The 18,057-nt window shown below is 41.1% G+C and overlaps 1 protein-coding gene across 4 annotated transcripts in view; it reads right to left on the reverse strand.

Moving 5' to 3' along the window:
• Pcnx1 (pecanex 1) overlaps positions 1-18,057 on the reverse strand; it is a 142,349-nt gene that overhangs the window by 74,415 nt on the left and 49,877 nt on the right. For all 4 annotated transcript variants that reach the window (XM_038335641.2, XM_038335640.2, XM_038335643.2 and 1 more), the window contains exons 5-6: positions 17,537-17,626; positions 5,125-6,831 (exon numbers count right to left, since the gene is read on the reverse strand). In XM_038335641.2, coding sequence (XP_038191569.1) covers positions 5,125-6,831; positions 17,537-17,626 — 1,797 coding nt within the window. The remainder of the gene's footprint in view (positions 1-5,124; positions 6,832-17,536; positions 17,627-18,057) is intronic.

Below are 18,057 nucleotides of genomic sequence, written 5' to 3' on the forward strand. Positions count from 1 at the left end.
TGCACATACATGTGTGTGTGTGCCTGTGTGTGTGTAACTACGGGTTGAGTGCATTTGCCCAAGCATGCATGCCTAGAGGCAAGCTGTCCACAAAGTAAGAGTCCAGTGCTGAGTGCCTTCCTCCACCTTGCTCTGTGAGACAAGATCTCTTATTTAACCGGAGCTCACTGAACAGGCTGGACTAGCTGGCCAGTAATCCCCCAGCCCCACTTGTTTTCACTTCAGGTACCAGTGTTACATATGCACACCACGGCACTTGGCTTTTACATGGGCAGTGAGGATCTGAACGTAGGTCCTTGTGTTTGCACAGGAAGCTCTTTACCTAATAAGTCATCTTCCAGCCTTTACGAATCATTCAAGTTTACAAGAGAAAAAACATTTAAAAAATTAATGAAGAGGCCTCTGAAGAATCAAATCCTAAGCCTTGGGAAGAAACTCTCTTCCTTCTCCTCTTCCTCCTCTTCTTTTTTTTAAAATTAGGACAGCAGAGGGGAGAAAAAAATGCTACAAAATCTTTTAAAGTTAGCTCTTTAACCTTACATAAAACTCAGTATTTTCTAGCAAGTAAACAAGCTAACTGTTCATACCTGTCTATCAAATGTAAACAGTGAAAAACTAAGCACTCTAAGCAGAACTAATTTGTATGTATATGTAGGTAAAGAAGAAAAACTCAGAAGCGGTCCAGTGATTCAAAAATAATGAATATATGAAGTAAAAAATTAAGGATATATTTTTAAGTTAAGTATGCTTTTATAACAAGTCTTGACTTTCTAATAATTTCCTTATTTGCATTAAAATGTCTTCAGAAGACACAATTTACGATAATCTCAGAAAATTTAGCTTTTATTCAGTTTTGTGTTCTCTCTGCCTCCCTCCCTCTCTGAGACACATCTCAGGCAGCCCAGGCTGACCTCAAACTCCCATTTCTCCTGTCTGACCTCAAGAGCACAGGGATCCCAAGTAAATGCTACAGTGCTGGGCTTTATTTCCTTTATATTGATACAGTCTCTCGATCAGGGTTATGCTTGAATGCTTAACATGGAAAACAGGAAAATATCCTGGACATTTGGAGACCTATGGGCTAGTCTATTCCTGACCATTAAAAAAGAAATGCAAAATCAAACCTTAGGGTTATTTTTAATTTACTTCAGAAAGTTATAGAAACTCTACACATTTGATATGGAACTGTTTGGTACAGCAATTTATGTTTATACGGATGCACTAAAACATTATCAGCTGGCTTTATGGATGACAACAAGAAAAGCATCCAAGTCTATGAACACTAAATAGAAGATTCTGGAGCAGTAGAACCAAAAGCTACCCCTAAGTCTTCAAAGCTGGAGAGTTCTGTGTATAAATTAGTAAAGAAGTTTTCTATAACTATTTCACTCATGCAGTTTGTGGATTATGAAATTATCCATAAGTATGGAATTACTTCTAGGGCTAGAATAATGTTGTGCAGTTAACACAGTGCTTGCCTAGAATCATGAAAACTAGTAGCACATAACCCGGTCAAGAAGTGGGAGTAGGGGGCTGGAGAGATGGCTCAGAGGTTAAGAAGCATTGCCTGCTCTTCCAAAGGTCCTGAGTTCAGTTCCCAGCAACCACATGGTGGCTCACAACCATCTGCAGGCATACACACAGACAGAATATCGTATACATAACAAACAAACAAAGAAACAAACAAACAAACAAATAAATAAATATTTTTTAAAAAAGAAGTGGGAGTAGAGGATAAGAAGTTTAAGGATATTGTCAGGTACACAGCAGGCCTGAGGCCTAGATGAAGAGGGTTCCTTTACCTGTCCCCTTTCCCCCAGGAAAAAGCAGTTACTTCTAGCAGTCCTGCTGCAGCTGGTCTCTTGGCAAGACAATTGCTGCTTAAAAAGTCAAAAAGTGAGATGAATAGAAACTACTCAAGAAAATTTTTTTCTTCATTCTAGAAAAAAAAAAAAAAGGAATCTATCTTAAGGAAATACTGAAAATAAAAACGTGTTTGGTGCCCCAAACTGAAGCAACAAAATGTTATTAGAAAATGAAATTTTTGCCGGGCAGTGGTGGCGCACGCCTTTAATCCCAGCACTCGGGAGGCAGAGGCAGGCGGATCTCTGTGAGTTCGAGACCAGCCTGGTCTACAAGAGCTAGTTCCAGGACAGGCTCCAAAGCCACAGAGAAACCCTGTCTCGAAAAACCAAAAAAAAAAAAAAAAAAAAAAGAAAATGAAATTTTTGACAACTATGACTAAAGCACAAAACCAGTTTACATCTTAAAAGCTAAGACATCTGCAAACAGTCAATACACGAATAGTTTACAATCTAAAGTCGTCCTTAGAAACAAAGATACCATATAAAGAAATGAGCAATACTTACATTAATAGATTAGCTACTAAAAATGTTTCCTGTTAAGTGTGAAATTCAGAATATCATTTGTATTTTCACTATTATATAGTTTTACACAGTAGAACAACTCTAATTTGTTTCAATATGTAATTACTTCCTTGTATTTACCTCCGAACCAACAGAGCAGAACAGAACAGGACACATTTCTGGAGCATAGCACTAGTCTGCTTCCCAATAACTGTAGCATATTAAACATTTACCACATGCTGGGCACTTTCTAAGCATCTTAAGGATGAACTCCATCTTTCGCTATGCAACAGGTAATGTTCTCACCTCATCTACAGACGACAAGCAGAGGCCTAATGAAGATAAATAGGTCCCTGAGGGCATCAACCACAGCTACATCACCTCTGTTCCAGGGCTCTATGTTAACACTTCCAAGTACATTTCCCAAACTCCATGCTCCACCCTAACACCATTCACCCCAATAGTAAAGTATCTGTAGAAGGCATCAATACCTCCAGATCTACCCAGATTAAAATTCACTTATCGTTTTATGTCCAGGAGAGACACACACAGAGAGAGAGAGAGAGAGAGAGAGAAAGAGAGAGAGAGAGAGAGAGAGAGAGAGAGAGAGAGAGAGAACAATGCGTGTCATCATGGTTTTGGAGTACAGGGCAGAATGGACAACCCAGACACATCACTCCTAAATCACCAGACAAGACTGTAACAAATGACGCTCATATCGACACACATTGAAATTATGTCCATTTTAAACGGGAACATTTAAATTCCTTCCTGTTACTTCCAGTTTTCTGGAAGTTCAACTAAAACACAGCAAACCCTTGTATTTAGGTGTAATGGACACAGAAATCTCTAACACATTTAAATCATTTTGTTTTGTTTTTCATTCTAAGCACAATAAAAAACAAACAAACAAAATAAACACCCTAGCAGTACCCTTATTTGACAAAATATATCTTCAACCTCCTGCATACTAGTGAATTTCTTCAACTAAAGTTGAGATCTTAAAAATTTAGTTCATTGTTTTATTATTAACATTTAGTGGAGATTTTAAAGATACAAACAAAAAAATCTGGACTCTAGAAATATGAAGACTTACATGGTCACAGAACTGCATGAAGAAGGTAATAACACTTTTCACGTAATTTTGTAAAACCACCAAACAAAACAAAAAAGGAAAATCAACAATCACTGTGGAAAGGAAACGACGGTAAGTATGCAAAGACAGAGACTTTCCATAGCACATCTTGTACATATGCTAGCAACACTTATATTCTGGCAATGACATTTATTTTAGCAATATTTAGAACATACTATAACATGTTCACTCTCAAAATTTATTTTGATAACTTAAAGAAGCTATTTTTTAAAACCCAATGGAGTCATTGACATCAAGAACAGACACACATGAGAAAGTTTCTCTGAGAAGTCTCTATATAAACGATAGAATGACATCCAGGTCAAAACTGTAAGACATTTATGCAGCAACCAAGTGGTAAGAACCACTTCAGATACAATCACCTCTAATATACAGGTCAGAGGACTACTTTGAGAACTCCTTCAGCACTAAAAATAATTTCTTTACATTCCCATTATAAGTTAATTTTTGTTAGAAGCTTTCCAGAAATAGAAAAAAAATAAATACAAGCAAGAACATCTTTAAATATGATCTTTAAAATACTCCAGATGAACCTAAAATTCTTTTAAAGTAAGTGTAGACACATTTGAAAATGCCTGTATGAACAGAGCATCAACTTTAACTGTAAAGGAGAGTGTCACCACAATTACAGCAAATGACTGTGACCCTCCAAGATTCATGTGTGCTGACATCAGAAGGCCTCATTCTCATTGTACCCAGAAAGACTTCATAATCAGAAAACAGTCAATAGTCTGAGGTAGGAGGAAAACAGTGAAGAACACCACCTCTGAAAAACAGGTCAACACACACTCATACAATATCACCTATCCAACTTGGCCAACTCCCCCAGAGCCTGAAATTAGTAAGTTATTACTTTACCCAAACACCATCACCATCATAGGGAATACCATGCATCAATTAACAGATTAAAATGCTAATACAGCAGGAAGTGATGATGTATGCCTTTAATCCCAGCACTCGGGAGGCAGAGGCTAACAGAACAGTTCGAGGCCAGCCTGATCTACATAGTGCGTTCTAGGCCAGCCAGGGCTACACATTGAGATCCTGTCTCAAAAATCAAAATATAAATAAGCACATAAAAATAGAATGCTAATTAATATAAATTATAAACTTCAACTTAATTAACCTTAAGTACAGTGTGAAATCGTGGGAAAAATATCATTTTCTTAGTATCTAAAACTTGAATTGAGAAAAGCACATAAACAGAAAAATGGTTGGTTATCACACTACAACACCAGTGCCACAGTAGTATTTGGGGAATCAATCTTCTGTGGCGGGTTGAGCATCTGCCTCTGGGAGTTCAGCAGCACACTGTGAAGACTTGGCTATAGCGGTTTGTCACCGTCACAGAGTTGTAAAACTGTTGCTATTGTACAAAGGAGAGAACTAATTGGGTTATTAATGGCAAAACTAGCTTAGAAAAGGGAGGCAATCAAGAATAAACTCATGTGTCCCATCAGACAGTTGGACCATCAGAGACTACTCCCACTGAAGGAAGCCGCTTCCTAACAAAGGGAAATGGCACTTTCTGAAGCTTCTATTAGACTACTCCGAGCAAAGTGACAGTCTGCAGTGACCCTTGAGGTCCCGTGGCTCACTTACCTCCAGGGACTGCATCTTGTTCTTCCCCTTCAGGAAAGGCAGCCTGGCTTGGCAGACTATTCCTAGACCGAGTGACTGTCTCTAACTGGGAAGCCCGGCCCAGCAAAGACAGCTCATCTAGCACCTCTCCCTCTTTGGCCTCAAGATCAGACTTTGAAGTGGTTAAGGGCTTTATGCTTTCAGGTGCCAGCAGCCTGTTTGTGTCATTCAGACAGGCCACAGTGCCACTATCCAAGCTCAGCACCCGAGCCCGTGTCTTGGCACTATTTGTGCTGGAAGTCCTTCGAGTGGCCCTCTTTTTGGCGGTTCCCTCAGGACCTGCATGAGCTCTGTGTGTGTGGTCCGAGTCTGTGCCCCGGTCCTTATGGCCATGTTTGGTCTTGAGGGCACTGTATTTGCCCTCAGGAGACTGGCACGAATGGGAGGTGGCGCTGGAAGAGCTATCGCTGCTGAATTGGTGAGCAGAATGCACACTTGGTGCTCTGCTCAAGTCACTTTGATCACTAGAGTCCTCGTCGTGACAAAACACAGCACTGTGAGGCTTGCTGCCAGAGACTCCTCGGAAGGAAACATAGTCCCGATGGCGACTGGAGTCAAAGCTGCTGGCCCGTTTCTTTCCTGCGCGCCTTCTGCCTGGCTTGTGGGCAGAGGTTGTCCGGTGGATTACACTGGAGGATTTGGGTCGGACATCACCTTCCTTCTGCTTCCCACCACTGTCTCTACAAACTCTGGGGTCTGTGGAAATGCTGGGCTTCTCGCTCTGCTCCTCTTTGCTCTCTGCACTCTGCTCGGATGGCCTGTCCCCAGCGACAGTAAACTCATGTGCATGGGGGTTTTTATTGGCATCTTCTGAAGCAGAGCTGCTAGGAGCAACCTGGTCAGGTACCTCCCCGGATGCCTGAGCATCTGGGTCCTCAGGAGGCCCACCAGATTCACTCCCCTCTGGGGCAGTCTTGTCACTGCTAGTCCTTTGGTCACCAGCACCATGGCGCCTCTCTTCTGCTGAGTCAGCACAGCCCTTCTTTCTGGCATTCCTCTTTCCCACTTTGGGAGACTCCTCGTGCTCAGACACGATGCTCTCGATGTGAGTGGAGCTGGTCTGCTCACTTTTATAGCTGCTCAGAGTACTGTTGGTGTCCCTGTCGGTCCCGCTGCAGTAGCTCTCGGTGGACCCGCTACTCCGTGTGCTCAGGCTCCTCAGGCTGTCCACACTTTTGTCAGCATTCAGCGCTCTGCTCTTCCCACACTTTGTGGGGGGCTGAGAATTACTTTTCCTCAGGGCACCAGCAGGCTGAGATTCTGCAGGTGGGCAGGGCTTTTCCACTAAGGACTCTCTAGACCCAGAGTGGGGCTTAGAAGAGTCTAACTCACTGACTGGGTCTAATCCCCGTCTCTGCTGGTAAAGAGGAAAGTCATTCAGAGAGGCATCAGGAAAAGCCACAGCAGAACTGGAAGTCCGTGGCACTCCTCGTGGCCGGTGCTCTTTCCTGTAAGAGTGTGAATGTAAAGGTACGAGAGAAGCCACTTCTGTGTCACAGGCACTGGACAGGGACTGATCGACATGGTGGTGCTGGCTATGACTTGGCAGGCTCACTTTGTCACTGAAGTCCCTTGGTAAGTCCTGTCCACAAGAGGACAAGGAAGGCTGGATAGAGATGAAGGAGTCATTGGAGACCAGGCGGAAGAGCTTGCGATCAGTCGCCAAATCTGTTCCAAACACATTTGAAAATGTTAACACAGATGCATGATCAGCTCCTCACTGTCTAACAAAGGAAAGAATTCACAGCACACAGGAAATCAAGTCTAAGCAATTCTCAATTCACTGAACAAGCTGGCCAGTCATTCCAAAGAGCTGGTTTGTTTAAAACTGCACAAAGAAACCATTCTAACTGATGGAATGAACTAACCTTTACAATTTTTGAGTTCTTCAAAAGAATTCAGAAAAAGTTCCATTCTGTCTCTGTCTGTCTGTCTGTCTGTCTGTCTGTCTGTCTGTCTGTCTCTCTCTCTCTCTCTCTCTCTCTCTCTCTCTCTCTCTCTCTCTCTCTCTCTCTCTCTCTCTCTCTCTGTGTGTGTGTGTGTTCGTTCCTTCCCTTCCTCCCTTTTTGAACAGGGTCTCACTATTTAACCCAGGCTAGGCTTGAACTTCAGATCCTCCTGTCTCAGCATCCCGAGTCTGCAATTTCAGGTGTGTGTCACCACAATCTGCTCCAAGTTCTATTTCTAACTTACAAATAGGTAGCCTTGAGTTACCATTCTGAGACTGGCTCTTCATCTAAAAAATGTATTAACAACTTCATAAGCAATAGGCAGTAGACACCGAATATATACATATATAGTTACACATATAAAATCAAAATTAATAATAACTATCATTATTATACCTTAGGAAATAGTTTAATTCTTTGAAAAAACAGGATTATTTTACAACTAAAAACTTAAAATGGGGGTCTCCAAAATCACTCAGTGGGCAAAGAGATTTCAGGAGTGCATGTAAAGAGAGCAAACAAGACTATCACCACACAACTATCCCTGACCTCTGCACGCAAACCACAACAACTCAAGTCTACATTATCCAAACACACACAAATATTAAGAAGATTAAAAAAGTTATTAAAACCTAGAGTAGGAAGAAACAAGCAACAACAAAATCAAAGTGCTGATCAATGCTCAAACAAGAGACTGCATAGTGATGCAAGGTATCTCACGATTTGTAACAGTCACAAAATGACAGAAGCTCACAGGCCTCATTTCGGGGATGTGACATCTGGTGATCTCTCGGGGAGGAAGAATCAGTTTAGGGAAGGCCCTTGGAGGATTGAATGGACCCACACCAGTGACTGCAGCAACAGCACAAATTAGAAGGGAAAATATATATACAAATGTATATAATTTTGTATATATAGAGTGATATATATTTGTGTGTATATATTTATGTGTGTGTGTATGTGTGCGTGTATATATTTCTTCTTCAATGAAGACTCCAAGTTGGGATGAGGGGGTCAGGGGATGGATGAGTCTGGAAGGAGTTGGGGGAAGAGTGGGGATGAATGTGATCAAAATACACTGTATGGATGTAAAACTCTCCAAGAATACAAGTATAATAAAAATCACGTGGCGTATGTTCTATGCCCTCAATGAGAATATATTAAGTATCAACAACAAATAATTATAGGCTAAAATCCTGCATTTTCTCTCATCACTGATGAAACAATTATACGATGCCGCACAGAAAAACTGCATCTTGCTCTGTATTACATCCCTGTATAGAGCATTCCTATAGAGCATTCCTATAGAGCACTCCTATAGAGCACTCCCATAGAGCACTCCTATAGAGCATTCCTATAGAGCACTCCTATAGAGCACTCCTATAGAGCACTCCTATAGAGCATTCCTATAGAGCATTCCTATAAGCATTCCTATAGAGCATTCCCTAGTTTCCATTTAAGGTAGGAGTTACTGACTGAAATTATCATATGCATCATAAATAGAATTATGGGTATACAAAATTCCATCTGCCTACACAAAAGCTGATTTTTAAATTATGTGTTTGACAGAAAAGGATGCCTAAACCCAATGTTAGTTTCACACAAAGAAAACTATTAATTTGTATGTAGTGACACAGGCCTTTAACCTAAGCACCCAGGAGACTGGGGCATCAGGATCTTGAGTTTGAGGCCAGCCTGGGTTAGAAATACAAAAACAACAAAAAGGAAAAATTATTCTGTTTTTTGTTTTGTTGTTGCTTTTAGAAACAGGGTTTCTCTGTAGCTTTGGAACCTATCCTGGAACTAGCTCTTATAGACCAGGCTGGCCGCGAACTCACAGAGATCCGCCCACCTCTGCCTTCCAAGTGCTGGGATTAAAGGTGTGTGACACCACCACCTGGCCAGAAAAATTATTGTAAGCATGTGAGCAAACTGTAAGTCAGATTCTATTCACCTGAATTTCAATGATAAAAGCAAACACTCTCGTTTAAGATTAAAATAAAAATGAAGCTACTACACACATTTATATACTTTAAAAAAACATAAATCCAGGGCCAGCAATGTGGTTTACTGAGAAACGGCTTGCCTGAACTGGATCCCCAGAATCTACATAAAGGTAGAAAGAGAGAAGCGACTCTACCAAGTTGTCCTCTGACCTTCTTGTGTGCTCTATGGCAGACAGACACACACACACACACGACCACCACCACCACCATCACCACCACCACCACCACCACCACCATCACCACAACTATTATATGAAATGGGACTTTAACATGCTAATGATTAGAGCTGGAGAGGTGGTTCAGCAGTTAGAGCACTGACTGTTCTACCAGAAGATGTGGAGTCAACTCCCAACATCCACAGAGCAGCTCACAACATCTGTTAACTCCAGTTGCAGGAATCTGATGCCTTCTTCTAACCAGGCATGCAAGTAATGAAAAGACACACATACAGGAAAAATACTCATACACATAAAAATAATTTAATAAATACTGAAATTTTTTTAACATTAATGATCAAAATCAACTTTCCTCTAAGAACTGTGGGCTGGGGTGGGGCGTGTGCATGTGTACACGTGGAGACAGAGGTTGATGTCGAGTGTCTTCCTCAACTGCTCTCACCTTACTTTTTTTTTCTCTTTCTTTTTTTTTCATGGTTTATTTTTTTATATTTAAAAATTTCCATCTCCTCCCCTCTTCCTTCCCCTTCCCTCCCCTCATCCTCCCCCTTCCCTCCCCTCCCTTCCACCAATACCTCCCCTCCCTCCCTCTCAAGGCCAAGGAGCCATCAGGGTTTTTGAGGCAGGGTCTCTCACTGACTTGGCTGGTGCTGGCACAGAGCTCAGGTCCTTTACTTCACAGCGAGCACTCTGCTGGCTGACCCATCGCCTTAGCCCAAAACTCTCAGAAAAAAGGTCTTACCCTCGGGTTATTGGTTTACTTTTAGAAACGATGGCTAAAGAATAAAGCATTAGATCTTACCCCCAAAGGTTTCATTTCGGATTATTACAAAAATTCTTAAAACATAAAAATTTTAACAATGACCAATAAAATGGTTGTGTAAATTATACAATCTCCTGACAGTGTTATAGAGGCATTAGACACATTTTGAACATTCTGTAAAACCATGAGACAGCACTTACAAAGAAAGCGGCAGTACCACATGAAAACTATCATTTCTGTTCTGCAGTCCACACACAGTGCTAGGCTGTACGGCATATATTTGAAAATATCTACTGTGTTTAGTCACAAACGAAATCAAGTCCTGATACATTCTCTAACATGGCAAATGAACAAAGGCGGTACAAAAGCCGCACATCATAGAGATTCATGTCTATGAAGTACTCAGAACAGGTGACAAACAGCAGACCAACACCCTGTGCTCTCCGGCAGGCAGAAGCAGCAAAGAGGGTGGCAGCTGCAGGTTTATTCTGCAGTGATAACAAGAATATAAACTTGTGCTACACCAAAAAGTATGTAAACCAGAAGGGACAGTTTTATGGCATGAAAGTCGTATCAAAAAGGAAAACAGGACACAAAGTTACACACAGAAAAGGGTGACCCGAATGTTCTCAGTGGCGGAAGCGTGACTACGTCACACCTCACACCTGACTGTTTCTGACGCTAACACCTACCACACTTATTTATAAATAAAAAGCATGCTATAGGCTTCTCTCTTGGGCCATCTCTACCAATGACACAAACGTGCAATTACTTCTCTTCAGATCTACACTCCATCCCTTATCTTTGCTAGCTACTTGCTTGGTTCTCTCCTCCTTTGCAAGAATTTATTGAAAGAGTAATTTATAGTCACGGTGGTTTATTTTTCTTCTCTAATTCTCAGGCTGTTTTCTGTTTTGTAGGCTGGAGACTGAGCCAAAGACCTTAACACACACATACTAGGCGAGCATTCTGCCCCCAGTGACAGCCCAGTTTCAACAGGTTCTAATAATACTACAGCATGAAACTTCCTTATTAGGGTAAGCAGTATCTTCAATGCTTTCAATGGCCAAGCCACATCCTCAAATCTCTTCATTCAGAAGCAGAACTGGCAAAGAGATCAAACTTTCTCCATCATGCTGACATCTAGCAGGCTCAGAGTTCTTTGGATCACCAGCTGTTTCTGCTTAGTCTAAATGTCTTCAAGTCTATTGGCTCAGGTCACAGCCCCAAGATTTTTCAGCTTCCAACCTATACTTCCTCCTTGTAGATCTCTTTCAATTTCCCAGAATCAGGATAAACGTTCAGAAACATCTAGGACTATTTCCTCCATATTCTGTCAAGCCTGAATGGGATGGGGGTGAGCTAACTTGGACAAGACATGAGAGAGACGAGCAGGGAAATTGTCGGGAACTCCATCTTGGAGGGAAGAATCAGGTGCACTCCACATTCTTGGTTCTAGTAATAATCTGAAACCTTAGGACAAAATGAGTGTCAACTTGTCAACCAAATGCTAACCAATTAAACACCTAAAGCCAAGCCAGTCCTAAATAGTATTACAGTCATTTAAGCAACTGCCACTAGGTGGTGACAAACCACAGCCAGGAACATGAAATCCCTGTAGGATTCTTCAGAAGAATCCAGCTCTCTGTGTGCTTTTGTACTGGTTTTGCTTTGCACCTTTTTTTTTCTTTTATTGTTGTTGTTTTTGTTTTTAGAAAGAGCCTCATTCTATAGTGGAGGCTGGCTTGAAACTCACTCTACTGCCCCAGATTGGCTCTGAATTAAGGCAAACCTTGTATCTCACCCTCCAAAGTTACAGGTGAGACCCACCATGCCCAGCTCGAACTCCGTATTTGATGTGCTGACTGGTTAGTTGTATTTATACAATGACAAATTCTAGATGTCCAATCCAAACATCTAATCTGATTTCTTCCTCCTCGTGGCTATTTTGAGGTCCCAAAGAATCACAAACTGAACTCACATCCTACCCGCCATGCTATCCTGTCTTTGAATCTAAAACACCCCTTTCAGTTAAGAAACACCCCATCTTCCCTGCTGTTCAACGCAAAACTGTCTGAAATAAATCACTCATAAGTACTATAAAATCTTATAGAAGAACACTAAAATCCACCAAAACAGCATCTTATTAGTACACATACACACACAAGGGGGTGGGGGAATATGGGGCCAGGCAACTTCTTATTGCCTTAACCCTTACCTCTCAATTTCACATTTACCCCTTTGATCAGAGCCACTGTAGCAGTTCATCTTTAAAAATTAAAACAGGTACCTGTAAAAACGACCTCCCAGGGCTGATCTCCAAAATACATAAAGAACTCAAGAAATTGGTCATCACCTATAACTGCTAAAGAAATAGAGTCATCAAAAGTCTCCCAACCAAAAAAGCCCAGGACCAGATGGTTTCAGCTCAGAATTCTACAAGATTTTCAAAGAACTAATATCAATACTCCTCAAATTGTTCCACACCATAGAAACAGAAGGAACACTGCTAAACTCTTTATGAGACTACAATTACCCTGATACCCAAACCACAGAAAGATATTACTAAGAATGAAAATTACAGACCAATCTCACTCATGAACATTGATGCAAAAATACTACAAAATACTGGCAAATCGAATCCAAGAACACATCAGAACCATCATCCACTATGATCAAGTTGGCTTCATCCCACAGATGCAGGGATGGTTCAACATATGAAAATCTGTCAACGTAATCTACCATATAAACAAACTGAAAAATCCACATGATCAACTCATTAGATGCCAAAAAAGCTTTCAACAAAACACAACATCCCTTCATAATAAAGGTCTTGGAGAGAGCAGGGATACAAGGAACATACCTAAACATAATAAAGGCAATATACAACAAGCCACCAGCCAACATCAAACTAAATGGAAACTCCCAGCAATCCCACTGAAATCAGGAACAAGACAAGGCTGTCCACTCTCTCCATATCTATTCAATACAGTTCTTGAGGTCCTAGCTAGAGCAATAAGACAACAAAAGGAGATCAAGGGGATACAAATCAGAAAAGAAGAAGTCAAACTCTCACTATTTGCTGATGATATGATAGTTTACAGAAGTGACCCCAAAAATTCTAGCAAGGAACTTCTTCATAAACACTTACAGTAACGTAGCAGGATGTAAGATTAACTCAAAAAAAATCAGTAGCCCTCCTGTACACAGATGATAAATGGGCTAAGAAGAAAATCAGAGAAACATCACCCTTCACAATAGCCACAAATAGCATAAAATATCTCGGAGTAACTCTAACCAAACAAATGGAAGGCTTGTATGACAAGAACTTTAAATCTTTGAAGAAAGAAGTTGAAGAAGACACTAGAAAATGGAAAGATCTCCCATGCTCTTGGGTAGGAAGAATTAACATAGTAAAAATCGCAATCTTACCAAAAGCAATCTATAGATTCAAAACAATGCCCATCAAAATCACAGCAAAATTCTTCACAGACCTCGAAAGAACAATACTCAACTTCATATGAAAAAGCAAAAACAAAACAAAACAAAACAAAAAAACACAGGATAGCCAAAGCAATCCTGTACAATAAAAGAACTTCTAGATGCATCACAATCCCTAACTTCAAACTCTACTACAGAGCTACAGTACTGAAAACAGCCTGGTATTGACACAAAAACAGACAGGAGAACCAATGGAACCAAATCAAAGACCCAGATATCAATCCACACATCTTCGAACACCTGATTTTCGACAAAGAAGCAAAAAATATCAAATGGGGAAAAAAGCATATATAACAAATGGTGCTGGCATAACTGGATAACAACATGTAGAAGAATGAAAATAGACCCATATCTATCACCATGCACAAAACTCAAGTCCAAATGAATCAAAGACCTCAACATAAAGACAGTCACATTGAACCTCATAGAAGAGAAAGTGGGAATTACACTTGAACACATTGGCACAATAGACCACTTCCTAAATAGAACCCCAGTAGCACAGACACTAAGAGAAACAATTAATAAATGGGACTTCCCAAAACTGAAAAGCTCTGTAAAGCAAAGGTTATGGTTAACAAGACAAAATGGCAGCCTACAGAATGGGAAAAGATCTTCACTAACCTCACATCAGACAGAGATCTGATCTCCAAAATACACAAAGGACTCAAGAAATTGGTCATCAAAAGAACAAATAATCCAATTAAAAAAATGGAGTACAGACCTAAACAGAGAACTCTCAACAGAGGAATCTAAAATGGCTGAAACACACTTAAGGAAATGCTTGACATCCTTAGCCATTAAAGAAATGCAAATCAAAACAACTCTGAGATTCCATCTTACACCTGTAAAAATGGCCAAGATCAAAAACACAGATGACAGCTTATGCTGGAGAGGTTGTGGGGTAAAGGGAACACTTCTGCATTGCTGGTGGGAATGCAAGATGGTACAGCCCCTTTGGATGTCAGTGTGGCGATTTCTCAGAAAATTAGGAAACAACCTTCCTCAAGACCCAGCAATACCACTTTTGGGTATATATCCATAGGATGCTCAATCATGCCACAAGGACATGTGCTCAACTATATTCATAGCAGCATTGTTTGTCATAGCCAGAACCTGGAAACAACCTAAATGCCCCTCGACCAAAGAATGAATAAGGAAAATGTGGTACATTTACACAATAGAGTACTACTCAGCAGAAAAAAATTAACGACAGCTTGAAATTTGCAGGCAAATGGATGGAGCTAGAAAACATTATTTTGGGTGAGTAACCCAGACATAGAAATACAACTATTACATGTACTCATTCATAAGTGGTTTTTAAACACAAAGCAAAGAAAATTAGCCTACAAATCACAATCCCAGAGAATCTAGACAACAATGAGGACCTAGACAGATAGACATGGCCTTATCTACATGGGAAGTAGAAAAAGACAAGATCTCCTGAGTAAATTGGAGCATGGGACCATAGAAGACAGTAGAAGGGGAAGGAGGAAGAGGGGAGCAGAGAAAATATATAACTCAATAAAAACAATTAAAAAGACAACAAAAAATAAAATACCAAAAAAAAAAAAAATTGGCCTCTCAGACTTTACAAAGTCCTAGCCCCACACACATTCTACACCAGCCACATTGCTTTTCAAACCCAGCAGGCATGCTCCTACTTATACCTCCTGCACTTACTCTTCCCCTTGCGTAGAAGGGGCTCGTTGCCTCGGTTCCCCTTTCTTTAGGTCTCTGCTGTAGGTATCTTAAGATAACCTTTCCCCCAACCCCACCACTTCCATTCTCCATCTATCTGCTCTTATAATGGACTCACAGGAATACAACTCCATACTGGAAACATGGGAGCCATAAGAGGCCACAAACTGCTCTCTGTTCACTGACTATTTCCAATATTTAAAACAGTGCTGTGCATATAAAAACAACATGAAAATATCTGTTAAACGTATATTGAAACTGGTATGTTGCATGAACAAAGCAAGTTATAAAACTACTTGAGGGACTGGAGAGAGGGCTGCTCCATTAACAGTGCTGGCTATTCTTGCAAAGGACCTGAGTTCAGTTCCCCCTACGTCAGGGGACTCACAAACAACTTTTAACTCCAGTTCTGGGGAATATAAGGCCTTCTTCTGGCCTCCATGGGTGCATGCATGCACACACAAATTTTTTTTTTTAATGTTTTATTTATCATGTATACAATATTCTGTATTGTGTGTATGCCTGCAGGCCAGAAGAGGGCACCAGACCCCATTACAGATGGTTGTGAGCCACCATGTGGTTGCTGGGAATTGAACTCAGGACCTTTGGAAGAGCAGGCAGTGCTCTTAACCTCTGAGCCATCTCTCCAGCCCACACACAAATATTTTTAAAGAACTATTTTAAAGTGGTATAGTAATTAGAATTTAGCTGTGATGGTGGGTAAGTTTCCTATAACTCCTCAAGTTATAATATGACACTCTGTAAAGTAAAAATGCCAACAGTGTTGAATTCAGATATCTAAAGGGACAACTGAGTAAATGCATACACAGAGAACTAACCCCAAGGCTGAGACCAACAGGACCATGGAACAAAGCCTGGCCATGTTTGTAAAGGAAGTGTCCTTGTGGCACAGCCATGCCCAATCACTTAGAAATGGTTTAGGCATCCTTTCCTGAACAATCGCAGAGCTGGGTACCAACTGACCTGCAAATGACCTGCAAAGCTACCTAGGCCTTTGCAAAACAAGCATGTGAACCTCCAACCTAGACAACAGTCTGTGCCAAGTGAATGCCAGACATTTTATCTATGTTACTCTGTACCTGGCTACAATGATAGAGTTGTATATGTATAAATCTCAACCTGCCAAATTATCATTAAATAAAACAAAACTCTTAGTGTTTTTTCAGATATATGGAAGGATAATGGGGCACATGACTCCTAAATGCAGACAGGCTCAGTCCTCTAAGATTACATGACCTTGTTGCCAGGACATTATCATGGTATGGATTATAGAAATGGATACAGCACTATGCAAAGTAACTGATTCACCTTTAACTTAAAAGAAAAAGAAATTCATACCATGCAGCATGTTCAGAGGCCTTGGGGTGGGGGGCAAATTAACAATGACAAGGTATTGCAATTCCAGAGAGGAGAAAGAACGGTGATAAACTTCCAAGCACCAGCAATAAACTACATCTGCAAGAGCTGAAGTTTAGTGGAGGTGGGGTGGGAGAAAGGCACACCTATAATCCCGCACACAGGAGGGACAGGCAGGCGATCTCCGTGAGGTCACCCTGGTCTACACAGGGAGTTCCAGGCCAGTCAATGCTACACATTGAGAGCCTGTCTCCAAAAGAAGAGAAAAAAAAGAAATGGAATTGGGTAAGGCATCAAGTTAATGGGCACCTAAAGAACAGCAGATTCTCATCCGTCATCTCATACACTGGGGCACATGTTCATAAATTTCTTTCTCTGCTTAGTCTAACTTAACTCGGTATGGTAAAAATACTTAAAATGCTGCATGACTACTATTCTAGTAAATTATTTTATTTTATTGTTTCCTAGAAATAACCATATTAGAGCCAGATATGATGGCTGCTGCCTGTAATTTCAGCACCCAGAAGGCAGAGGCAGGAGGATCCCCTAAGAATGAGGCCAATCTGAGCTATATAATGAATTACAGGTCAGCCAGGGCTATAGAGCAACAAACTGTGTAGAAAATGAATAAACAAATACTTCTGTTAAATGTGAGGAAGGGGCGCCTGGAGAGATAGCTCAGCCATTAAGGGCATTAGCTGCTCTTCCAGAGGTTGAATTCAATTCCCAGCACCTACATGGTGGCTCACAGCCATCTGTAATGAGATCTGGTGTCGTCTTCTGGCGTTCAGGCATACGTGCGGACAGAGCAGTCGTCATACATTTAAAAAAAAAAAAAGTAAGGTATTTCTTAAATTTGCCACACATTACAAGGTCTGATGTCACCATAAAGGACACTCTTACCTTGTTCTTCACTTCCTTCTTTACAGAGACTGGAGCTCTGGCCCAGACTTAAGCTTATGTCATCAGAAGTCTTAGCAGTGTCTGTGTCTCCTACAAAGATAAGAGAAACACATAAGGACATGACACTAAAGGAAAGGACGGCGGAGAACCGCCACAGAGAGGGAGGCCTACCAGCCACAGCAGCTCCTGCACACCAGGAGACGCCACGTGGCGAAAGCACTGCACGCTGAGGGCCACGGGCCACGTAACTATTACCACAGAATGCAAGCAAGATGGCAGACTGTGTTGCTTCTTTAAAAACAGATTCGGTGGGGTGGGGTGGCGCACGCCTTTAATCCCAGCACCTGGGAGGCAAAGCAGGCAGACCTCTGTGAGTTCGAGGCCAGCCTGGTGTACAGAGTGAGTTCCAGCACAGTAAAGGCTACACAGAGAAACTTTGTCTTGAAAAACAAAACAAAGCAAAACAAAAAAAAACAGATTCTAAATAGAAATGCCAAATATCTTGTAAGAACCCTGAAATG

Source organism: Arvicola amphibius, chromosome 7 (genome assembly GCF_903992535.2).
Source record: "Arvicola amphibius chromosome 7, mArvAmp1.2, whole genome shotgun sequence".
Lineage (NCBI taxonomy): Eukaryota > Metazoa > Chordata > Mammalia > Rodentia > Cricetidae > Arvicola > Arvicola amphibius.